The sequence below is a fragment of the Oreochromis niloticus genome, linkage group LG5 (genome assembly GCF_001858045.2).
Source record: "Oreochromis niloticus isolate F11D_XX linkage group LG5, O_niloticus_UMD_NMBU, whole genome shotgun sequence".
Taxonomy (NCBI): Eukaryota; Metazoa; Chordata; class Actinopteri; order Cichliformes; family Cichlidae; genus Oreochromis; species Oreochromis niloticus.
Window position 1 is genome coordinate 26,275,677 of NC_031970.2, and position 24,937 is coordinate 26,300,613.

A 24,937-nucleotide genomic window follows, 5' to 3' on the forward strand; every position below is an offset into this window, starting at 1 on the left:
AACTACAATTAACTTCATAAGTTATTCAAAATGACTTGAAAGTAGTGATTTGAGATTTTCTCATAGAGCTCTGTGAAACTGGAAGTCTTTGCAAGATATTGGACGTTTCACCCCATGTAGGCTTTCAAAAGAATGGAAGTTTCCAGACCTGGAAGCAAAGTCAAAGTAGCTACCATGATGTCCTCCGTTGGTTTCTGAAGTCTCATATTGAAGATTAGCATTTCACTGTCACCATCTCAGGAAAACACACACACATACCTTTCTGGAGATCCAGAAGTCTTTGTGCAGCCACAGCTTTTGCCTTATGGTGGCCTCCAGACAGGCTACAGTTTTCACCTTTCAGACCTTGAAAAGTGCCTTGAAGCTATGTCTATATTTTATATACAGTCTATAGGCCCCATTCATTTTGGATTATTCAACATGCAATGAGACCGGAAATCCAGTGAACGGAGATGGGACAAAGTTAGCTTTACATATTTTCTGTAAGGCTGTCTAAGATTTGGGTAAGTTTTTAAGGCATTTTAATCCATGATCTTTCCCTTCACCTAACCAAATACTTGTGTTGCCTAAGCTGAACCCAACTGTGACTGAAAGCTAAAAACTGTCTAAAAGAAAAGAAGGCGCACGTCTCTCAAGAGCAACTTGGGCAGAGGAGACTATCTTAAGTCTGGTAAACTTAACAAACAAACACACCCACTTTCCTTAATAATACATTTAATTGAACAGCACGCACCCTGAGTCTAACCTTAATCTAACCCCATCGTAACGTCGACCTAACCTTTATAAAGCTAACCAAAGAATATTTTACCTGAGAATGTCATTTTTCACACAGATAAGGATGTTGCATACAATGCCTACTGTGAATACATAGTAGCTGTGGGCCTATAGAGGGCAGTGTGGCACCCTCTAGAGGCTAAGAAGAGTATGGTGATTTTCTTTTTGTTGTTGTTTTTTTTTAGCAAATCCGACTCCAGTCATCTGATTTTCAACAAGAGTTCATGACTTTTTTTTATTCCCAACATTTAATGTTTTTTCCTCATATTTTAACTATGAAAGCCCGTCATAGCTGAGGCTTTAGTGAGGTGTGTATGAAATTTCAGGAAGCTGGGAACTATTATTTCTTGGAGCTTGTGTTGTACCCGGCGACGTAATCAGTTGCGCATGTGTCCAGATTCAGGTTCTGCACGCCATTGTGGAAAATAGTTACTTACACATTATTGACTCTTAAGTCTGAGCTAGAATTCCTAGTTGACTTCCCCGAGTATAATAACTGAAGAAGAAACTGTCCCACAATGGCTACGGACTCCTGGGCTGAGGCAGTGGACAAGCAAGAAGCTGCGTTGGACTCGGTAAGGCTTAACTTACGCAACACGGGCTAACCTGTTGTTAGCCTGCTTGGTAAATGCTTTGGCCTGGTCTGGCACACTGTTGAAGAAATTCAGTAGTCTGTTTTTAACGTGGACGGCTGAAATTATTCAGTGAGAGCGCCATCGGTGAATAAAGTGGCTCCCGGTGACGCCCGTCTCTGTAGAGTTTCATTTGGTCGAAAACGAAACTACCGGCTTGGCGTCAGAGCTAAGTTGAATTAGCTCGTGAAGAGCTGCTGCGTGCTCAGCGGTTTGATAGCTTTAGCAGCTAACTGGCTAACCGGCATATGAAGGAGGGGGGCTTTGGAAAAGTCAGACTAATTATTTAGCCCCAGACGAACTCAGTTTATTTTTTTTCTTCCTCGCAGATGGGAAAACTTCAATTAAAAGAGAAGCCAGAAGAAAATGGTAAGCATCCATGTGAAGCTGAATTGGGGTAAGAGCCAGTATCCATAAAACAAGGAAACCCAAGCATGTACATATTGGCATTATTTATTGCAGGCACGACCGCAAACGCAAAAGACTCCGCACCTGCAAAGTCAGAAGGAGAGAAGGCGGCAGATGATGACGAAATTGGTATGCGGTAAATTATCTACATGTGTTGAAAATATGAGTGCATTCATTATTGTCTTTCAGTTGGATGCTTGGTTGGATCTTGTTCTCAAAGAGGCATTTCCTCTACCTTGTTGTTTCAGAGGACGTAGGGGCACAGTCTTTGTTAAACAAGCTGATTCGAAATAATCTGGTCAATACAACAAATCAAGTGGAAGTTCTTCAGAAGGATCCGAACTCTCCGCTTTACTCCGTCAAGTCTTTTGAAGAATTAAGGCTGTGAGTGAGATCTGTTTGTCTGTCTTGGTAGCCTAATCACTTAATATGTCATGTTTAACAGTATTGACACATGTATCTGTTGAGAGTTCCCAGCAAGGACCTGTGCCTGTACCATTCTCCCAGATGTGTTTAAAGATGCACCAGTCTTTTTGGCTGATTCAGATTTCTCACTTCTCTCTTTAAGTGTGACCTGCCTGTTTTTGCAGATTCCAGTTTTCTTTCTGAGAGCTAAAACTAACAGCACATACAAGTATTCATCAATTCAAATTAGTATTTTTTATTTTATTTTTTTTGTTTCAGTAAAGATACTATTGCGGTAGGTTTCAGGATCTTCTCATCTGAAATAACTGAAAGTAAAGTCCTCTGATACTGAAAAGAGGATAAAATAACTGAAAATAAGTTGGGGGGGGTTTTACCAAACAAAACCAGGTGCAACTGATTTATATAATAGAGCTACTGTCAGTTATTTACCCCTATGTTTATAATGTCGCCAGATAATGTGACACAGACCCTTTTATTTTTTCACTCATCTCCATAATTCACCTCTTAACTACATTGATCCTTTGCTCATACCGAGGCTGCTGGTGCTCTGAGAACTGGATAGCTTCAGCTTTAGCCCTGTTTTTAGGGAAGTTTTTGCCCACACTTTACTTCAGAGAACTTTGTCTTCACTCACTTCCAAACTAACACCGTAGCATGTGTTGTGAGTGTCATGCGCGACTGTCCGCACTGCTCTGCGTGACTTGCACATGCATGAAACAGACTGGCTCGTAATCAGTCAAACAGGAGGTTGATCAGCCGGTCACTGGTCCGGGCTGATTCCAGTCCCTGGCTGGTGAATCGGTGCATCTCTTGTTGTGGTGTCTCTTTTATGCCCATCTTCACCTCACTGAGTTTACACAGACTGATTGTGACTGGTGCTTCACAATCCTGGCATTTATTTTATTTTTTTCCTCTCTGTACAGTAAACCACAGCTGCTTCAGGGAGTGTATGGTATGGGTTTTAATCGGCCATCAAAAATCCAGGAAACTGCCTTACCGATGATGCTGGCTGAACCGTGAGTGTCCTTTAAATAATGATATGAAGACATTACTACTGAATCACTTAACCCTGAATAACACTCTGATATCCATGATATTTATTACCACCCGTACATCTAATTTCCTGTTTCCTGTAGTCCACAGAATCTGATTGCTCAGTCTCAGTCAGGAACAGGGAAAACAGCTGCCTTTGTTTTGGCTATGCTCAGCCATGTCGACCCCAACAACAAATACCCCCAGGTGGGTGTCAACTTTCTTTACTGAACTATAAAGTCACCATTGAAATCCAAGTGATAAGCATGACTTGTCTTGGACAAAAACATTCCTCATGTCTCTCAGTGACAGACATGTGTTCTCTCTCAGTATTAATGTTTAATGTTTTCTCTCTTTTCTCGTTATCAGTGCTTGTGCGTGTCACCCACCTATGAGCTGGCACTTCAGACTGGCAAAGTGATTGAACAGATGGGCAAATATTACCCTGAAGTCAAACTAGTCTACGCCATTAGAGGAAATAAATGTAAGGCGCTTGTGCTTTCTGCTGTGCTGCATGTGTACTGTTATGTACCGAATTGTTGTTAGAACCTTTTGTGCGTGTATAAGCACGTCTGTCTTTTTTGTTTTTTCCAGTGCAGCGGGGCATGAAACTGCAGGAACAGATAGTTATTGGTACACCTGGTACCATGTTGGACTGGTGCAGTAAATTCAAGTTTATTGATCCCAAGAAAATTAAGGTGTTTGTGCTCGACGAGGCTGATGTTATGATCGCCACGCAGGGTCACCAGGACCAGAGTATACGCATCCAGAGGTCAGCCGAAGCAAATTAAAATCAGATAAAGTTAAAATAATAAAATAAGACTTGAGAACCATGTGGCTTTTTAAAAATACTAAAATTGTGCATGTTTTATGCCTCATTTCTTTGCCACACAGGATGCTGCCCAAAAACTGCCAGATGTTGCTGTTCTCAGCCACATTTGAAGAGTCGGTGTGGAACTTTGCTCAGCGCATTGTGCCTGATCCCAACATAATCAAGCTGAAGAGAGAGGAGGAAACACTGGACACCATTAAACAGTACTATGTGTTGTGTAACAGCAAAGAAGAAAAATTCCAGGCTCTCTCGAACATCTACGGCGCCATCACCATCGCCCAGGCCATGATCTTCTGCCATGTGAGTTGATCTTTAATAAAAAAACAGGGACTCTAAGGCTGAATGTTATTTCTTCTTACATAAGCTTACACATTCTTTTTCTGTTTGTCATCATTTGTTGCCAAGCTGTTCCTCTTTAATCCAGAAGTGAAAAGAGAGCTCTGCAGCATGAGCTAACTTAAACAGAATAGTCCGGCTTTTATTTAACCAGGGAAGGGCCAAACTCAGAATCCTTTTATACTTGGACTCTTTGTATACACACCTAGCTTGCTGGTTAACTGGCTGAAGCGCACGCTTTCCTCTGTTCAATCCAGACAAGGAAGACAGCAGGCTGGCTGGCAGGGGAGCTGTCCAGAGAAGGCCACCAGGTAGCGCTACTTAGTGGAGAAATGCAAGTGGAGCAGAGGGCTGCAGTCATTGAACGCTTCAGAGATGGAAAGGAGAAGGTCCTGGTCACCACAAATGTTTGTGCTCGAGGTAATGATGTTCAGATGTTGGTCATATGAGTTTTATCTGTTTACATTTGAAAACACATTTTTCTGTACTTTTGCAGTTACATTAGCACAATATATATGTGGGTTTACAAAGTAAGCTGCAAAAAAATACGTTTGAGGTGTAAAGTTTAAAAAGCTGTCTTGGCCTGAATGCAAGCTGCTAGAGATCAGCTTTAATGAATCTCTCCACTTAGGATAACTATAGGTTACCAGGATACCATACTTGCATCTACTCACTCTGACCTATTGTATCAGAGGGAGGCATTTAATGGATTTTTGTAGGAATTGCAGATTTTATTTATCCTAGGTATTATAAAGGCTTGGGGTTAGTTTCTGCCCACAATATCCTGAAATTATTTTCATACTTATTTCAGTTTTCACCAGTTCTTCTAAATTAATTCTACACTGTACGGCCTAACATGCAATTTAGAGGAAGCCTTAATCCACCGCCAAAGATTATCATACACTGTGTGTAAAAGATGGAAATAGCCTTCAGAGTCGATGTGTTACTGCCTTTAAACCTGCACAAAAAAGTCAGTTACTGACCCTGGGACTCTTTTTGTTATGATATAGTCTCAACTGATAGTTTTATCGGATTGATTTAAGGTGGTTTTTTTGCAATTGACAGGTTTATGCTTCATGAGTGTGCCGTGTACTCATTCATCCTGTGCTCAATATTAATAAATAAAAATCAAAGACACTTTTTACATCAGTGCAAGTGTGAATGTGTTTGATGTCAGACTGTATGAAATTAATTGGATTTCTACAGTCAAATTAAAATATTGGTGTCCTGCACATGTACATTGTTTTCTAGTGACTCTTTATTCCTCCCATCTTCTTTACAAACAGGTATTGATGTAGAGCAGGTTTCTGTGGTGATCAACTTCGACCTGCCAATTGACAAGGATGGTAACCCCGACAACGAGACATACCTGCACAGAATTGGCCGCACAGGTCGATTTGGGAAGAGGGGATTGGCCATTAATATGGTGGACAGCAAGATGAGCATGAACATCCTCTACAGGATCCAGGAGCACTTCAGTAAGTCTCATAGCAGCTGTTTAAAATAAAAACAAAACATGTACTTGCCCCTTCTTCCAGCCAAATGTCAGCCCCTCTCTGAACCCCTCTCTTCTTTGTGCTCTTCCTCTGCAGATAAAAAAATTGAAAAACTGGACACGGATGATCTGGATGAAATTGAGAAAATTGCCAGCTAAATAAGGTGTGTTCACGCGACGGATGCTCGCTTCCCTCCCCCACGTCTTCGCTCTCCAAGGACTGTACGCTCCTACAATTTTATTGCTTTTATTTTATTTTTTTTTTAGCTGTCGGAGAAAAGAGCAAAACCACACACAGCATATGTTTACATGTGGATATGTCTCCTCTCAGACAAGTGTTTTGTAAGTCTCTGATACATACCCTATTTCACTCTTTGTACTCCTTTAAATAAAGTGTATGAGTTTAATGCTGTGTATTGTGATGCTGTAAAAGCAGGCATAGTCGACTCATTATTATTTTTAAATGGGGGAGAGGGGCGGGACGTTTTTTTTCTTTAAATTTTAAGCCACTGGTGGCTGTAGTGGTGGCATGATACAAGCTATTCTGTAAAGAGATTCACAAAAACCCTAAGAGAAAAACAAAAATACTCATTTTATGTGCCACAAATGTTTTAAAATATAACTGAATGTAACCGTATCATGTGGACTATTACAGCTTTTATCGTGCTTTGTTATGACTACCAAAATCAGTACAAAGGGTGAAGTTGGGTATGCTGCTCCAAGTTGTAGTTTTAATTGATTGTGTCAATGAAATGGTGATGGTTGGGGTTCAAGGGTCTATGCAAACTTATCAACCTGTGATAGCTACTATCGAACACTATCAACCTGTATTCACGTGACACAAATTAATCCTGAAATAACCTCAGCTTTAGCATCAGGGTGTGTAGTCAAATGCCAAAAAAGGCTGCCTAGAGTGATAACGCATTACTAACTCCAAGTCATGGACATTTAGATGTTTCTGTGTTTAGTCTGTCATCGGCCAACCACACATCTCACACGCATGCTTTTTATATCTTTTTTTTTTTCTTTCTTTTTTTAAATTTAAACGTGAGGACGAGCTTGGCGTCACTGCTGAGCATTAATCATTAGTCTTCTTTCTTCCTTCATTACTCATAAAAATCAGATTTTTAACTGAAAATGTGACCATTACGGTGATGTTTCCTTTGTGTATCGCTGTCCCCACTCAATCGTTGCAATCAGGGTTTCAAGTTTGACTTTAGCTCAGCTACATTTCTTCACCCAGACTGTGCTGTTATTAAGGATTGTGAGTTAAAAAAAAAAATTACGCAATGCCTTCCTCAAGTGCATTATATATACATATGATTTTGTTATTAATATTTAAGCTATTGGGCTTACATTTCTGACTGACACTTGAAATTTTGATTATATATTGAATTATGGGCGTCTTTAGGATGTGTGAATTATCTTCTTGAAACCAAATGCTGAATTGACTTGAGGACCTATGCTAATCAGATTTACTATGTTGCTCTGACATGGTCGCCTGGATAGGAAATGTGTACTTGTGTACATATTTACAGAAAAATTGTTTAAAAAAAAAATAGTGTTACTGAATTTTTGAGATTGTCACTTCTAAGAAGTGCAGAAACATTCCTCACGAGGTTCGATTTTGACAGACGCAGCACTTCAAATCAGTTAACCTTGCAACAGTTGGGTGACTGTACAAAAATCAAGAAAAACAAATGTGTGATGTCTGGTGTATTTGATCACTGCACTGGAAGATTAAGACCGGTGACTGGTCAATCTGAACCTTCTACAAACCTCATCTGGCTCCCAGCGGCACAGAGAAGACTGTCGGTGGTAGTGCGGATTTTATGGACTATTTATGGACAACTTGCTGAAAAATCACTTAATGAACACATGCAGCCAAATTGGAAGGAAGTGACCTCAAGTGTGAGAATCCGTAGGAGTGGTCTGTGAAGACTTTTGGATAAAGAATAAGTGTATGCAGTTTTATTCGGACATTCGGATGTATACGTTATCAGTGAGTGTGTGCACTTTGTTGATCCATAATGTAACACCACTGTATGAGACCCATGGACACAAAGCAGTTTTGGCTATAGAACGTCACACTTTTGCCCACATGTATACCTTGTTTGATAATTTTCAATAACCTACAAAACTCATAATTGTACACGTTGCCTAATCGGGCTTAAGGCAAGTAGCCTGTTGTAACCTAAAGATCTATGTAGACAATGATAGGTTCAAGGTGTGTGGTCTTCTGTAGCTGAGCTGCGTTCATGGACACAGTTATGTACTCTTAATATGTTGAATTAAAAGAACATCTAGCTGTTCATATGTATGTCCCCTTTATGCTTATTCATATAGATCGAACTTGAGTACAATCACTGTTATTAGTACATGAGTGAATACACAACATGTTATACATTAAATCACAAACTTTATTATATTTGTTTTATAAGGAAATTTGGAAATGCATACAAATAGAATATTCAAGCAGCATCAATCCTTTGAGTTCCTGGTGGAGGTGAGCAGTTCCTCTGACAGCTGTGGTGAAAGCTGCAGGTCTGAGGAGACAAACAGAACTTGAGATGGGAAGAATTCATAAAAATGTTCCTTTTTTGTTTTCTTTTCCCAAAAGATGAAAATATGAGTAAAAATATTTTTCCCATCCATCAATTTTCTGCTGCTCATCCAATTCCTATGTCGCATGGAGGCTGGAGGGTATCCTAGTACCATAGAGTACACATAATGGAAAAAATGTTGCTTTATATGCTGGAATAGTTTCAAGTCCCCCCCCCCCAATCCTGATAAGTGGAAGAGAACGGATGGAAGATTGTTTTATCATTTGAAGCAGTGATCATATGTTCTGTAAAATTTTATAGCTTTCTCAGAATATGTTTTCATTTTTAACAGAGAATGTAGACAATAGAAAGCTGCTGATTTACACCTCGTCTAACTACTCCCTGTTGGAGTTGGTTTTTATTCTCACCTGTATCCCTGTAGTCCACTCTGGTGAGGAAAAGGCCGTGGGCTGGAGCAGCCATACCCTGTGGGTAGGCCAGAGAGTCTCTTGCTTCCAGTATTTTCTTCAGCTGGGGTACTGAGAGCAGCCCCTGGCCCACTGCCACCAGTGCCCCCGTCATCCTCCGCACCTGGAGGAAAAGGCCAGATAAACAGGTTTTACACAGAAGTATGCACAGCTTGCTTTAAGAGATTTAATGTTCACTTTATTCTAAATAAAGTTTCAGTCACCACCAGCAGATGTCACTACTAGCTCGTAATCTCACACGCACAGAAATAGAAATATAACTTTAAAGAAAATCTGAAGAAGATTATTAACAAACCTGCTTATAGAGAAAAGATTTGCTTGTGAAAGTCAGCTCCCAGAATGGTATCTCTCTGGAAAAAGGAAATAAAATTAGTGTCTTAGCCACATTTAAAGCACTACACATGAAATGTTAGATTAATGAGACCAAGGCCAGCAGGCATGAAGTCTACATGGAATCACTGAGTAAATGTGTAAGGATAAAGAAAGGTTAAATGTTGCTACAGGAGTTGAAACATCACACTGCTGCCTACAGGATATCATGAATGGTTGTCAGATGTAATGTAATATTATTTGGTCTGATAAAAACAACTAAGCAAGAGTGTGGATCCAAAGCACACCTACTCATTTATTCCTCTGAGTGAAAAAATACAAATTAAATCAAAAATACATTTTTTAACCATTATTTCAAAATAGAAAACAATCCAGTCTCATATCTTTACATGATAAGTCACTCTTGTGCAGCAGTGCTGTTCCCGTCTGTGTGAATATAACTGATGTGACATTCATCCCAGGCATCAAATGAAGCCTGGGTTTGTCATCATGCACAGATTTGTTTAAATGTCACACACTAAATATGGCACTGCAGCTTAGGCCCAACAGGATTATGTGTGATGCCATATAAAATATTATTATTATTATTTTGCCCCTGCCCTCAAAAAGGAAAAAAGAAAGGAAGAAAAAAAACCTCTCCCTGATTCTTATTTTGGGAAGGACAGGGTGAACTAAGGAAACAGGCACATGGGAAGAATTGGGTCAAATGCAAATTTGACTCAGTGCTTGCTGTCTGATTACATTCGACATGTAGGAAATGTAGAGACAGATTTATAGAGCAGGGCTTTTAGCCCGTGGACTCGGAGGGCAGCATCTTCAGATGAGAATAAAGCACTGCTGGGCCTCTTGTTGCACAATCACATTTGCAGCGCTGTGTTATTATTATAAAGCCAGACTGCTTTAAGCTGGTAGGAAGCCAACAGTAACTCAAATAAACACTCATTATAACCAAAGTTTGCAGAAGAGCACAAAATATGTGGAAGAGTGAAGCAGATGGGCTCCAGCAGCAGAAGACCGCACCAGGTGCCATTCCTGTGAGCTAAGAAGAGTAAATAGAGGCTAAACCACAACTGGACAAGAAAAGATTGGAAAAAAACGTTGTCTGGTCTGATGAATCTTTATTTCTACTCCAAAAATCAGGTATTGGAGCAAACCACATAAAACTGGTGTAATGGTGTGGGGGATATTTTCTTTGTACACTTTGGGACCCTTAGTACCAACTCAGCATTGCAGCTACCAGAACAGTGTACCCGTCTTAGGTCATCAAAGCTCAGATCATCTCACCCTGTTTACTGAACATGACAATGAGTTGAGTGTACTCAAATGATCTCCGCAGTCACCAGATCTCAACCCAACAGAGCACCTTTGAGAATCGCTGGAAATGGAGATCCACATCACGGATGTGCAGCCATTAAATCTGCAGCGACTGTGTGATGCTGCGGTTTGCTGCTCAGTCTGAATTTTTAGTTGTTAATTTTGCTCAGATGGGCGGACAAGCTGGTAGCATTGACATGATAAGTCAGTTAACTACTTTATTATTTATTAATTGATTTAATCAAGCAGTAAGCGTTATGCTAGCAGCTTTATGACGTCCTTTATGAACAATGGTGCTTTGTCCTTAATGCTAGCATGCTAATGATTACAACTGTAACAAGACAACAGCTAGGTGCTCTGTTAAGCTGTGCTTAATGTAATCATATGAATTTCTGTAGACCTACCAAATTTTATGGGATTGTGGCAACACGTCTGTCTCTCGATTGGATTAGATGCTGGTGTGGCTTAAACTAATGGTAAACAAACAAATTAAGGATGTCACACTTCCTGCTGCAGCACGGTGATGAATTATGCATTTATTAATTTCAAAATGTGAAGACTTATTCTAAAATCCGCACCTACCAAATGTTAGCATGTTAACGTGAAAACAGAGTCAAGGCTACACAAGGCCCTAAAATGAATCTCTGTTCACTTATGCATGAAAATAAGATCAAATATTTCGGGAGGTTAGAAAAAAGCCCTTTTTTTCCACTTTGAATGGAGACCAAAGTAGTCAGCCTCACAGACCACATCTCCCCGTTTTAGGATCAAAAATTTAGTTCAACCTTAGACTCCTCAATAATTCATCAGTCAGTTTCTTTTCATTTTATCACCGTTTCTTAGAATAGTGACCCTCATGAAAAAATAAACACAGCTCAGCTGTAGGCTTTCAAAACCCGACAGAGACCAATGTGGGCCCACAATGGATCATTCATGGGAATTCTGCACAGGGTAGAAGAAGGGAAAATGGTTTTGTTTGGCAAAACTGCAACCGCAGACAATTGCATGCAAATATAATGTGAAATATATTAAAGCTGTGGAAACCTTGTTCCCACAGCCTCTTGGTGCACCTCGTGCATTGGGGATATTACTCTGAAGCAGTCCATCAGGGTCCATATTGTGTACTACATTTGCAAGGCAAATAATTAATGCCCATGAAAATGGAATTTGGCAGCCAGAGTAACCCCCATAGATGTGTAATCTCCCAGAGCCCACATGGCCCCCACTCGTTTTTATCTCCCTCTTTCTCCACATCCACTATGGATTATGAAAGATCCTCATTGTCTAAAGCACACAAACCTGCTTAACATACAAGCACAGACAGCACATTAGCTAACAGAAACTCTACCTGTATGATCTAACAGCCACACCTACTGGTTTGTCAAAGGGCATTAACAGATGTTCTGTGTTTGAAGCACATCTCATGCTTGAGCTTTGGTAATAAGAAGCAAATATTTGACAGTTACCTGTTATACATAATTTGCCTGGAAGTAGTTACAAAAGCTGCAGAGCTGCTAACAGGTGCATTTTGGCTTGCTGTTTCACCCCTTTCCATTTCTGTGACCCTAACCGGACTGCATTAGTTTTTTCTAACTCCGTGCAAATCTAGTTTTTATGTAAGTATTTTTAGCTTTTTAAGTTGCTTATTTACACTAGTTTGTAACACATAGCTAGTATCAGCTTTGTAATGTATTTTTGCACCAACAGGTGATTCCCTAAAAGTAATTAGCCAAAAACTTGGCACATCTTGGCATGGTGGGCAGTGTGTCCATTGTGAAACTGGACATGTGGAGGAGAAAAGAAGAAAGGACGTGCCAAAAAAGAAAAGTATCGACAGAATCTGAAAGTCATGTCCTCAAGAAATAGGAAAAAAAATCCAGAAAAGACCTGACACAGCACCTGAGAGATGAATCTGGCTCGTCAGTTGATCCATCTACTGTTTACCAAAGCCTCATCAGAAATGGTCCCAGTGGACGGGTGGCAGCCCTCCATAAGACCCTCCATCCCTCCATAAGACCTGTCACTGAAAATCAGTGACAGGTCTTATGGAGGGCTGAAATTTGACATTACTTGTTCAAATTGTTGGCAACATGTACGGAGGAGGAAGTCAGAAGTAAAGTACAACAGTGAGTGTCTAGAGCCATCTGCAAAATATAGTGGAGGCTCTGTCATAGTTTGGGTCAACATTTCAGCCAGCAGTGTTGGAGATTTGTCAGAACTGATGGAAACATGACTGCAGAAAAGCGCCATCAGGCTTTGATCCACCGTGTAATAGCATCTGAAAGCAAATGACTGGTGACAGCTTCATTTCTCAGGATGACAATTATCCCAAACACACCGCCAATGCAATAAAAGTGTACCTGAATAGAAAAATACACAATGAAACACAGTCTGACCAGAGCCTGGACCTCAACATTATTGAAGCAGTGTGGGATCATCTTGACAGAGAACAGAACAAAATTCAACCAACATCCAAAGAAGAGCTTTGAATGTCCTTCAAGATGCCGGGAGAACTATTCCTGAAGACTACTTAAAGGAATTACAGGGACGTTTGCCTGAGAGAGGTAAAGGTGTTTGTACCAAATATTGACTTTGTGGTTAAAAAGCTGGTTAAAATTGCACAAACCCTGTTTTTTGCCTTATATAATGTATCCAATTCCATAATAACTTTGTGCATCTCCATGCTTTGTTTAGAGCTTATTGCGCTGCTCCCAAGTTGTCAAATTCAAAGTGTAATTCAACATGTATTTAGGTATTTGGTAGATGTACAAATTGGTCGTAGGTATTGTGATCTCAATACATACTGTGGTCTACCTGCGGAAGTGAGCATATGCAAAGGAGTTTCCCTGCTGTATAGTGATCACATCCATCGTCTTTACAGGATTTTTGAAAGGCAGATCAGAGTTGACGGCCCTGAAGGTGCTGAAATCGTGAGTCCCAACCAGTAGGGAAGCTGCCTCGTGCATAGCGTCCACGTTTAACTCTCTGATGAAAGACAGAATAAAGAAAAACACACTTTTTATACAAGTGACCGTTTACAGCAGTACACTGCATGTGAAAACCAGGAAAATGTGAAGATTCTGAGGTCATCAGCATCAATCAAGAGTGACCTGGCTGAACACAGAGGTCAGCCACAAATGTACATATGAAGTACATCTTTTCAGAACTCCATGAATAATTTAGTGGAAAACTTATGTAACAGAAAGATAATGCCACGTGAGAGAGCAGAGCATGCCCACGACCAGCTCATTTAAGGCAGAGAACCAGAGCGAGCCGGTGATTAGATTCTCTCCAGTCTCACGCTTCATTTGCTGCTTAAATATGATCTGACAAAGAGAGAGGGAGGAGAGAGAGTGAGCGGGAAAAAGGAGGAGTGCTGAGTAATAAAATTTTTAACATAAGAATCAGGAATGAATGAAGATGTGCAAAAAATATCTTAATGATTTGTTAATTAGACCGTTAAGTCCGAACTTTTCGCTATGTTGGGAGGGGGGCAGCTGTGACACACTTTGAAAGAGAGCCAGACATTAATGATAAGTTGGTCACTGAATTCCAACATTCAAATGATCTTAAAAAAAATGTTTAAAAAAAGTAACTTTTTTTTATTGCAGTGGGAGAAATGGAGCGAGTGTGATGACGATGGAGAGGCGCATCAAAGAGAGGAAAGGAGAGACGCTGCTGAGGCTGAGACGCTCAGGGGTGTGAAGAGCAACATGAGTGCTGAACATGAGAGAGCGATAACAAAGCAGAAGATCCAGAGAGAGAAGTTAGTGAAGGAAGGAAGGAGAAAAAGAAAGAGATTGAGAAAAAAAAATGGACAGAAGCAGAAAAGAAGGGAAAGAAAGGGTGAAATGCGTGGGTGTTGTTCTGCAAGTATAAAAGCCCGCAGCTTATCTTGCCCTACTTTTCCCCAAAAAAGTGAGGAGAAAAAAAGATACAAATGCTCAAACACAAACTAAAATGTTTCTCTTTGTGGCCAGTTTTTCCAGTCACAGCTACAAGAACCTTGTGTAAGCTTGAAGCCCACGCCATTTAATCCCTTTCCTACTTTTTATACTCTATGCATCCTCTCCTTCCTCCTCCTTTGTTTGTATTTTGTGCATCAGCTCAGATAAAACACTTGGTTTGGCTGTCTCTAATGTGCACCTCCTGCATGGTGCATGTGGATTATTCATGTGTTCAATGTGCCATTTTGCTGGTCTGAGTCTCCCTTACACAGAGAGTTTGTGTCTCTGCTTTTACACATATACACAGTCAGATTCAGCTTCAGACTGAGCCCTTATTTATTTTATTTTTTTAAAGGCAGTCATCATGCGCATGCACACTAACACATGAAAAAGAAAAGGACATGACTGAGAAAAGGGAGGGGTGGTGCATAAACTGGGATAACTCACGTGTTGCGGAGGCTCCAGCACAGATCCCAGTCTGTGAGGGGAAGGAGAGAGTGGTGGGAGATTCCTAACGCTATTCGGTAGACGTAGGTCCGAGACTGGGCACGGAAACGGGCATGGAAGTCATAAGGAACACGGTGGGCACGGGTGATCCTGAAATAAAATGGACAAAGAGAAGTGAAACCTAGGATTTACTCAGGCCCGAGAAGCTGAAATTATGTCTGAACCTATAACAGGTATTCATTTGCAAGTCTTGGTACTCATTAATATAACATTGAGCGACTCTTCTACATCTAAAACCAGTTTTAAACAGTGTCTTCTTTACTCTGGGCTTCATTGTACAAAATTGCACATGTGCAGATGTTAAAAGATGATGAAGGTGGAAATGTATTTATTTTTTTGAGTTTCAATGCAGAATCTGTAGCCTCACAGCTAGCTGATGAAGAAACTTGAAACCTGAACATTCATAAATATTCTTATATATCTGCACTGACGCCTGGAGGTGATCTTTAAACATTCAGTCTGGCTGTTCAGTAAGAACAAAACAATCTCAGATTCTTTCTCTGTAGAGGCAGTCCCATAGCAAAGATGGTGTCAATGCTGCTTTTTGTACTCCCAGCTAGAAAAACTGTGTACAAGTCATGCTCCAAAGTGCCAGCATTGCAGCTTTTAACACAAAGACACAGAAACAGAGTCCTAAAAAGGCTGCCAAGAGCACTGAAAAGCCAGAGCTTATTTTAACACAGTTAACATCTGAGCAGGCTCTCGGGCTGAGGTTCTCTGATGCGATTCCAGCAGGATAACACGAGACACTTCCTGTGTTTTTGCGCGCAGAGGCAGGGACTGATGTAATAAGTAACAGACTGGATCGATTCCTGATTCTGCGAGACGTCTTAAAGTAGACTGAAGAATGACACTGGCATTTCTGGCTACAGGTTCTGCACGTACAATTTAATTATTCTGCTGCGTGCAGTGTCGTTGCTAAAACAATGAACCAAACTGAGATTTACAGAGAGTTTGAACAAAAAGGGGATTTGTTTTTTTTTCCTTTTAATAGTTTCAAGCTGTCCTCGTGCCTGATTGATGCTACAGCAGTAATGAAAATATCTGAATCTTTTTGATTAAGATCAAGAATTTATTGTCAGATTGCACAGAAATTCACTATTACTATCAATTTAATACAATGCAGGGCAAATCTTTCCTCCTTTGTCTCATCACAGTATTACAGTCAGTTATAACAACAGCTGCTATGCATACTATTACATTTAATCAATAGCCAAGCTTATAATCTGCACTGACACACATTAGGCTGCACTGAGGTATAGCAGTGCTGACAACAGTTAACATACTCAAAAGGCCATGTTTTGCCATTTAAGAGGCGTAATACTTAACTAGCTCCTTGTTCCTGATTTTATTCTTGCTTCCTGATTTGTCACACTTACAAGTTTCAGATCATCAAACAGCTTTTATTATTTGACAAAGCTAACCTGAGTAAATGCAGTTTTTAAATGATGATTTCATTTATTGAGGGGAAAAAACTATCCAAAGCTACCTGGCTCTATGCAGAAACAAGTCCAGCAAACCACGGCGAGAGCCATTATCCATAAATGGGAACAACTTGGAACAGTGGTGAACCTTCCCAGCCAACCAGTTATTATGTTTAGGAACCAATTTTTTCCCCACATAGGGCCATTTTTTTTAAATTAACAAACGAGGGTCATCATTTAAAAACAGCATATTGTCTTTACTCGGTTATCTTTGTCTAATATTTAAATTTATTTGATGATCTGAAGCAAAATTAGCAAATACCGGGGCAAATACTTTTTCACAGCACTTTATATGCTTAATTGCACAGAGTTTATGCCAGTTACTGATTAAACAAGCAGCTAAACAGGTGTGGCTAACAAAGTGCCCAATGAGTATATATAGCTGTTGCAGCGGTTCAGCATGCTAATATTTGCGGTTTAGATGTAAAACCAAATAACACCTAAAGCTGATGTCAATGTTCGTTTTGCAAGCTTTTGTTCATGTACCGAAAGCACAACAAATGTATTCTAATTCATGTTAATTCATCCTGTCCCACAACATATAAGAAGGCAAAGATGTAATAATTTACACTAATAATGACAATAAAACAAGTGGCTCCATATTGTACAAGGTTTACACATTTGCCTGGCTCAATCCTGGTGACACAGATCCCTCTGGGGTTATATCAAGGAGGGCATCTGGCATACAAACCTGCCAAATCAAATATGTGGAGCTACCTGCTCTGGTGACCCCCTTGACCCCTTTTAATAATAAAACACTTGAGTTTATAATTACAATACTGTGACAGATGAGGTTCCTTAATTCTTGTCTCTGTAACCTTCACGAACAAAGAGCTGCATTCACCTGCATCAGTGTTAAAAGGACAGCACAAAGCACATTAGCACCCTATAGTGTTTGATGACATGTTTGTGCCAGCACACAGAGTACGCATTCAGTCACGCATGTGCTTGAGAATGTGTGCGACGGCAATCGGTATCTGCACATGTATATGTCTATGTAAGCGTGTGTTTGTGCGCAACCAGGGAAACTAGGTTATGTTTCCAGGGGAGGAGATTGGGTGTGACACGTGGCAGAGGAAACCCTTGCATCTGCCTTCAGCGGCCGCTCCAATGTGAAGTGACAGCCTTTGCCTGGCCTCCAAACCACACACACACACACACACACACACATAAAATTTTCATTAGCAGTGTACAAAGCATGGCGTCACACATTTGGGAACTGGGGCATTGTTTAGCATGGCACTATTTTGCTATTCAGCAGTTTCCTTTTATGTGAAAAGAGCCGTTCGTTTTAGGCTAATTGAGGCCAATTTTCACAGCAGCTCAGAAGACAAATGAAGCTGAAGGAGAAGAGCGATTTTTTACAGTGTGCAGGCTGTGCTCAAATCTCGCCTTGGCTCTCTGTCTCTGGAAGCAGCAGATGAGCCGTATCGTCATTGTAGCTGTAACAAAAACTCTTTTCCCACTTCCCACTGTGCAAGATGGGAAAAGATAGTTTGGGGTGTCAGATCTGACACCCCAAACTGCTTTTCTTACACATCAACAGTAAAAAGTTCTATCTAAAACATATGAAGTGTGTTTGTGTATGAAACACTTTCACATTTTAAGTGTCAGCTGAAAAACAAAAAGTGTATGAATGATGCAGTGTGTATCCATGTGTGTGCATGTGCATGCTAAACGGATGCTATACACCAAAAAGCAGAGCAGGGATAATCCTTTCTAACCTTCTCTCTGCAGGTTTGGGGATTAGCAGTTTCTCTCTCCTCTCTTTCTTTCTCCCAGCGTGTGCTGTTCAAACTCACTCTCTTTATTCAGACTCGTCTTTCCACGCCCTCTCTCACTGGCACTGACTGCACTTACCCAGTACCATCTCTTTCTATCTATTGCTTTGTTCTGTACTTCTTTTCTCCGATCCTGACTAAGTAACAGAATGCCACAGCAGCCTAAACCAAACCAGCCTTAAGCAAACTATGGCTTTGAATAATGTAAATGTATGTAATGAAGGGATTACAAGGGGAGGAGATGAAGAGAACACAGGAAAAAAAAGGAGTTGGCAGATACTTGTTTGCAGCAGTATTTAAAGATGCCCTTTTCCATTACATATTCAACAGGTGAACTTATGGCATTTCACCACAGCTATGTATATCCCAACTGTTGAGGCAGATGTTTAAGTCAGTCATACTTCTTTCTGGGATTTATTTACCACTGCAAGCCCCTGCTTTAAACTGACAGGAAGGCAACAGTAACCAATGTAAACACTTGATACAAGCAGTGAATGGATGAGCACAACCCTTTGAACCTTGCAGCAGACGGCCTACAGCAGCAGAAGACCACACCAGGTCTTACTACTCTGAACATTGCCTGGTCTGATTTCCGCTTTGATTCAGATGGTAAGGTCAGAATTAGCCAGACACAACATGAAAGAGTGGATCCTCTATGGTGGTTTAATGGTGTGGGGAATATTTTTGACAGACTTTTAATACCATCTGGGCATCATTTAAACACCACAGCCAACCTGAGTATTGTTGCTTTTATGCTTTCACGACCACAGTGTACTCTTCTTCTGATGGCACAAACCTCAAACCATCACAAACTGGTTTCTTTAACATGAGAATGGGTTCACTGTACTCAAATAGGCCCCACAGTCCCCAGATCTCAATCCAATAAAGCACCTTTGGGATATGATGGACTAAGAAACCCTCATCATGGATGTGCAACTGATAAACTCAGCAACAACTGTGTGATGTTTACATATCAATATGGACCAAAATGTTTCCAGCACCTTGTTGAATGTATGCTTGAAGAATTAAAGCAGTTTTGAACGCAAAAGGGACTCTAACCTGGTACTAGCAAGGTGTACCTAACGAAATAACCAGCGAATGTACGTCTGCATATGTTTGGCCATATCCTGCGTATCTCCATAGTAAACATTTCTATTTTTATTTCTCATTGGTGTTATTTATGGAGCAGTCAATCAGGTTAAATTGTGCCAATTATAAAAATTCATAATAGCTTTTGAAAACTATTTTGATCAGGCGAAAATAATGCCAGGAATGGTTTCTATTTATTAAAAAGTACAGTGCAGTTAATGAATAAAAATCATGCTTGGTTTGACCACCTATTGCCAACCACAGAGAGCACACTGGCACTTGCACACTGTTTTTCAACCTGCTTGACAGGTCAGTTGTTACAAGATGGCAACACCACCTATCAGAGAAAACGCAAGGCAGCTGCTTCACCAGCTGACTAAACTGTATTCACTCATTGTAAGAGGATTAAAAAAAGAAAAGTTACATTTAGGTCAATTTCTTGAGGGGGCAAGTTCAAGTAGTGCTAAAGGAACCTACTTTAGGTTATGTTATGTTAGGTTATCCAGGTTATGTTCACATACCTGTTTCTATAATATGTTCAGAGAAAACTGATCTCAGAGACAGAGAAATGTGTTTTTATTTTGCTTAAGTGGCTTAACTACATAACTCGGAGACTGACAAAGTCATAAAAGCACTCATGCACTCACCAAGATTTTCATGACCCTTTACTCACCTGATTTGTTCTGTGCCGAGATGGAAATTGAGCGCCTGAACAAGAATATCTTCAGTGAACGGCAGCTTGTCATTCTTGCGTTGCAGGTCAAAGTGTGCGGAGTTAGAGAGGGCGTGGACACCCGTGTCCGTCCTGCTGGACACTGACAGGGATACAGGGTTGACTGGCCTCAGTCGCTGGATTGCATCCTACACAAAGACAAAAAGATCTTTTTAGATATAAATAGTTTTAGGTTGATAGCCTGGCAAACAAATAACTTTTTTTAAAGCTCACTTTCAAACTTCTGAAGCCACTCACAGCCTTGTGTGCCTCAAATAGTTATCAAACAGAGCTGTGAACAGAGGCATGATGTGACAAGAAAGACTGTGATCTTTTTTTTGCACTGTAATCTGTGTTTCCTTCTCTCTGTGCTTATTTTTGGGCTTTTTATGCCTTTATTAGAAACAGTAGACAGTAGAGAGCTGATAGGAAAACAAGGAACAGACAGTGATCAAGAAAGACATGCAACAATCCACGAAGCAGCTGGATGTGAAGCAGGAACCTTGTTTATGCGTCATATCATAAGTTTGGCAATTGTAGTGCTCAACCCAGGCGTGGAGAGCCACACCAATAAGCTGAACTTCATTATTCACCCTCTGGAGTCAATGGACGTGTCGGCACACCCAAAACAAATGACTGACTTTTGACAAATTAGAAGCACGATGGAGCCTCGCTTAGTCCATGTTTGGAAAGAGCAGAAAGTACGGACTTCAAACTGTATGCCAGTTTTTATTCCTAACAGTGCAGTTATGTGGATTTTATTGACAGTTTGATGCATACAAGTCCTACACCACAAAAACAGATTGAAGCCAACAAATTAACAGTGTTTCTGTTGTGAAAACATCTTACTGTAAATAACACAGAAGCTATTTAGATATTTTATGATGTGATAATTTTGAAAAATAATACATGCAAAAGCAAAAATGTTCTAAATCACATTTAATGTTATATTTTAGATCATCTCTAAAGATATTTGGGATTCAGGCATTTGTTTTAAGTTGATATTGCAAAGCACCATTTACTGCAAAGGTTTGTGCTGCTCTTCCAAAGTGTGGGTTGGGTTAGAGTTTGCGCTTATGATCACTAGGGGTGGATGTAGCTCAGGAGGTAGAGCGGATCATCTACCAATCTACCAGTTGCCTTACTTTTTGCAAGATACTAACCCTAAGTTGCTCTTAGATGCATCCATCGGAGTGTGAACGTTACATAGAAAGGGTGTGAAAGGGAGAATGAGGCGTGTTGTATAAAGTGCTTTGACTGCTCAGGTAGAGTAAGAAAGGACCAGTCCATGACTTAGACCTCAGAGAGTTAGTTGTATTTCTTTATAAGCTTACTGGCATGGCCCTTAACATTAGTCCCAGTTTCTCATGTGGATCCTTGCTGCCTTTGAATCATTTATTGAAACTGCCTTTAATCATCAGACAGCAGTCTGATCATTCTCACTTTTTAGATTTTCAAAAGGCATCGGCATAAAGTTGAGATTGTAAAGTTTTTTTTTTATATATACGACAAACAAGCCCAGGAAAAAAAGGATCCAAGTCAGAGATTAGTGAAATGCTTATGCATTACACCATATGACGCTGCTTTTAATGAGTGGATCAGAGACCTAGAGGATTTAAGGCCTATAATGAATTACTAAGCTAAGCAGACTCATAAAATCATGACACAGCTTTTTAAGCCTAACTACATTTAATACTAGCAGCTCAAAGGGAACTTATCACCTGATTAGCTTTAAGTGAGTTAAAACATACCTCCAAGTGGTCCTGGACCCCTTTCTTCCCCAGCTGATGTGGAGGGACTTTCACTGCTCCACTGCAATAATGATAACAGTAGTGGTATATTCAAAAATAATAATAATAAATTATAACATCTCAGTGTGCCCTGTAACCTACCGGTATTTTGTTCCAATGTACTGAAAAAATATGAGGTAACGAGCCCGGTTGTGCATGTTGACTCGAAATGTCACTGTGCATGTTCCTCGTTTACAAGAGTGGAAAAACTGCTATGCAGAATCATTTCATGGGTCCAGCTGTGACTGATGTCCCTGCAGACTGAACTAGAGAACCTCTGGTGAAACGTTCCTGTGCTAGCCAGACACGACCCCTCACCTCCAAGTACCACCGAGAAGCCTCTGAAGTTGTAGTCCGGAAGTACACTGGAGACAACAGCTGTTAGAATTCTTCTGTTGATATATGAGAGCGCGGGTTACTGTGTCACGAGGCTGTAGTACAGTGCTGACCCGGTGAAAGAGCTGTTACAAGCGCCGCGTGATAACTAGCAGTGATACGGCACGTGCACTGTATGACGCTATCCAAGCTGTGACACCTATGTTCAGTGCACGTTACTACACAGCAACATTTCTGGATGTTTGACTCCTTCCACATTGTAATACGTCGCATTTTGATTACGTCGCTCCAGCCGCAGAGCCTCTTTGCTCCCAGTCATTAAAGCCAGATACTGTACACACGTTGAGGATTGGTCGACAACAAGTAGTCAATGTACCGCTAACAAGAGCAAGCGGTTCAGGGCGGAGGGACAAGCAGACGAGTCAAGCAAAAAAAGAAAAAAGTTTAATGTTTAAGATAGGTTGGCCATAATTAGTTATATCAAATCTACAATATTATTTTTTTGAAGTAGTCCACTTTTGTAGGTGATTTGTAGGTGTCTAATTTATGATACGGTTAATAAGGTTAGTACATTTAAGCTCATTCAAAGGCTCACATGTTTACAAACCACTGTTGCTATTTTCTTTAAGTCTATTCTCTGTGCCCCCCAGAGGATACACATACCTACATATTTTCCACATAGATGATGTTAAAGCTAATGCTAATCATGAGTGAAATATCACATGCTTGATAAAAAAGTTAGCATTTTACATAAGCCAGTTTTTGTGTTTACAAACACTATATAGACAAAAGTACAGGACCACCTACACATTACACCCACAGTAGCTTTTAATTCAGTTCAATTCAGTTTTATTTATATAGCGTCAATTCACAACAGCATTTGCTTTAAGGTGATTTGCGCTGTAAGGTAAAGACTCTACAATAATATAGACAAATCCCAACAATCATGGGCATACGGAAAGGAAAAATTCACTTTTAACAGGAAGAAACCTCCTGGAGAACCAACAACCAGCCTAAGAGCACAGAGAAAGAGAGAGAGAGAGACACTTTAATGATCAAACACAAACTGATATATAAATACAGAGAATGAAAAGATGCGAGTGAAGAAAAAACTTTCTAAGCATCATGGGAAGCCCCCACCGCCTGCTACAGTCTATTGCAACATATGCAAGGTTCAGAGTTCACCTGATACAGTCCGAGCTAAAAGGGAAGTTTTAAGACTAATCTTAATATCACAGAGGTTGCCTGTCTCCTGAATCCCAACTGGGAGAATCCACAGGTGAGAGAGGCCTGGAAGCTGAAGGCTCTACCTCCCATTCTACTTTAAAAAACTGCTACAACCACACGTAAGCATGCAGTTTGTAAGCAAAGTGCTCTGTTAGGATAAAGTGGTAGTATGAGGTCTTTAATATCTATCTATCTATTGATCTCCCATGATTCCTTGTGCTCCTCCTGGGTTGTTACGGAAGCTTGTGTCTGCTCAGCGCTCTTCTCTCCTTCTCCGGTGCTCACGGTGCAGCTACGCCTCCCGCCTGTCTGAGCAGCAGCGGCAGTAGTGTAGTAGTAATCTGCGTGCCGCGCACTCGGCTCGCATTTTGTGTCACCGTGCCACCAGAAGAGGGGCGACAGACTGCTGCGCGTCAAGGGGATACCAGTCATCATCCACACGGTTCAAGCTACATCCCGCTGGGGGCAATGACATTGGCAGCCTGACGTGGGAATTAACGAGAAAACGCAAAAATGACTGTGGACTTTGAAGAATGTATAAAAGATTCGCCCCGATTCAGGTAGGAGCTCCTCTCGGGCACATAGTAGCTTTGCGCAAAAAATGGCACACCTTCTTTTAGGCTACGGGATTTCTTTTTTCTGAAGGGGGGATAGCACGCTTCGCCCATGCGGAATGTAACGGTGGTATCAACAGGGTAAAATGAAAGGATGTTGAAAGAGCCGGATGGCGATTGTCTATCCATATTTTCGTTATTGCATTTTTATTCACTGATTGTAATTTTCATATGGCATCTTTGTGATACATCAGCTGGATGTGTAATGGTGTGATTTTTTTTTTTTTTTTTTAACGTGGGCTGTGAATCAGCCCAGTGCAAATGAGGAGAGGAGGGACACCCACTGCCACGCACAATGAGGATCCATATTGCCGAAATGTAAAATTACAAGTGGTTTTCTAGTGATCACATCATTCCCTTAACCTTCTTACAAGGGGCACACATACATTTTGAGGGTATAAGGGGATCACTGAAGTACAGTTTGGGTGCAGTCTTTTCTTTAGTCATACAGAAGGGCATGCAGTCCTCTAATGTGTGTCAGTTTGCACAGTGGAGAGGAGAGACCCTTGCAGCAGCTGCAGCAGCACCAACAATAGTGGCCCTGGCTTGCAAAGAAGCAGCAGGGAGTGGAGTACACGCTCTCTGCAAGAAGGGAGTTTGTATCCTGGGCACAAAGCCAGCTGTGCCTCTCCGCTGGAAGTTTGTAGCCTCACTAGGTCCACGTGCCAATCTGGCTGCACTCCTGTACAGGCCAGTGGGGAAGAATAAAAGAAAGCAAGCAACATGTAGGCCAGGAATCCCCTGTTAAATATGCCAGTTAGAGGCGTTGCAGATATGTGGGCATGCCTTCTACTTAGGGTTTTCAACTTAAAGGACCAAATTATGAATTATTTAGTTTGT

At 40.7% G+C, this 24,937-nt stretch overlaps 3 protein-coding genes across 7 annotated transcripts in view; 2 read left to right on the top strand and 1 right to left on the bottom strand.

Annotated features, from left to right (window-relative positions):
• Nucleotides 1-1,128: 1,128 nt before the first annotated feature.
• On the top strand, nt 1,129-7,966 carry LOC100693948 (ATP-dependent RNA helicase DDX19A). Its single transcript, XM_003441533.5, has 12 exons — nt 1,129-1,349; nt 1,736-1,775; nt 1,869-1,943; nt 2,063-2,198; nt 3,164-3,256; nt 3,377-3,479; nt 3,642-3,756; nt 3,867-4,044; nt 4,167-4,404; nt 4,698-4,860; nt 5,727-5,918; nt 6,033-7,966. The coding sequence occupies exons 1-12, from the start codon at nt 1,293-1,295 to the stop codon at nt 6,092-6,094; spliced, it is 1,452 nt and encodes a 483-aa protein (XP_003441581.1). The 5' UTR covers nt 1,129-1,292; the 3' UTR covers nt 6,095-7,966.
• Nucleotides 7,967-8,334: 368 nt separating this feature from the next.
• Nucleotides 8,335-22,536, bottom strand: pusl1 (pseudouridine synthase like 1). 2 transcript variants are annotated; one of them, XM_003441387.5, is made up of 8 exons: nt 22,023-22,535; nt 21,882-21,942; nt 20,092-20,279; nt 15,005-15,154; nt 13,425-13,595; nt 9,262-9,316; nt 8,907-9,069; nt 8,335-8,481 (listed from the first exon to the last, which is right to left on the bottom strand). In XM_003441387.5, exons 1-8 carry the CDS (start codon nt 22,076-22,078, stop codon nt 8,417-8,419), a joined length of 909 nt encoding a protein of 302 aa, XP_003441435.1. In that variant the 5' UTR covers nt 22,079-22,535; the 3' UTR covers nt 8,335-8,416. The 2 variants fall into 2 exon arrangements, with proteins under 2 accessions (XP_003441435.1, XP_013124623.1); XM_013269169.3 differs by lacking the exon at nt 13,425-13,595 and having other exon boundaries at nt 22,023-22,536.
• A 1,174-nt stretch (nt 22,537-23,710) lies between these two features.
• The window catches only part of acap3b (ArfGAP with coiled-coil, ankyrin repeat and PH domains 3b), a 54,537-nt gene continuing 53,310 nt past the window's right edge, over nt 23,711-24,937 (top strand). For 2 of the 4 annotated variants that reach the window (XM_025907377.1, XM_025907378.1), the window contains exon 1: nt 23,711-24,043. In XM_025907377.1, coding sequence (XP_025763162.1) covers nt 23,997-24,043 — 47 coding nt within the window. In that variant the 5' untranslated portion in view covers nt 23,711-23,996. The remainder of the gene's footprint in view (nt 24,044-24,937) is intronic. The other 2 variants (XM_013269168.3, XM_019358770.2) reach the window with 1 other exon arrangement.

Excerpts from the sequence above, each read along its gene's own strand:
- LOC100693948 (XM_003441533.5), top strand. The coding sequence starts at position 1,293 with ATGGCTACGGACTCCTGGGCTGAGGCAGTGGACAAGCAAGAAGCTGCG. Across the intron at positions 2,199-3,163 it reads TCTTTTGAAGAATTAAGGCT|TAAACCACAGCTGCTTCAGG; the intron begins GTGAGTGAGATC and ends CTCTCTGTACAG. Across the intron at positions 4,045-4,166 it reads CAGAGTATACGCATCCAGAG|GATGCTGCCCAAAAACTGCC; the intron begins GTCAGCCGAAGC and ends TTTGCCACACAG.
- pusl1 (XM_003441387.5), bottom strand. The coding sequence starts at position 22,078 with ATGCACAACCGGGCTCGTTACCTCATATTTTTTCAGTACATTGGAACA. Across the intron at positions 21,943-22,022 it reads TACATTGGAACAAAATACCG|TGGAGCAGTGAAAGTCCCTC; the intron begins GTAGGTTACAGG and ends TCATTATTGCAG. Across the intron at positions 13,596-15,004 it reads TGCTGGAGCCTCCGCAACAC|AGAGTTAAACGTGGACGCTA; the intron begins GTGAGTTATCCC and ends GTCTTTCATCAG.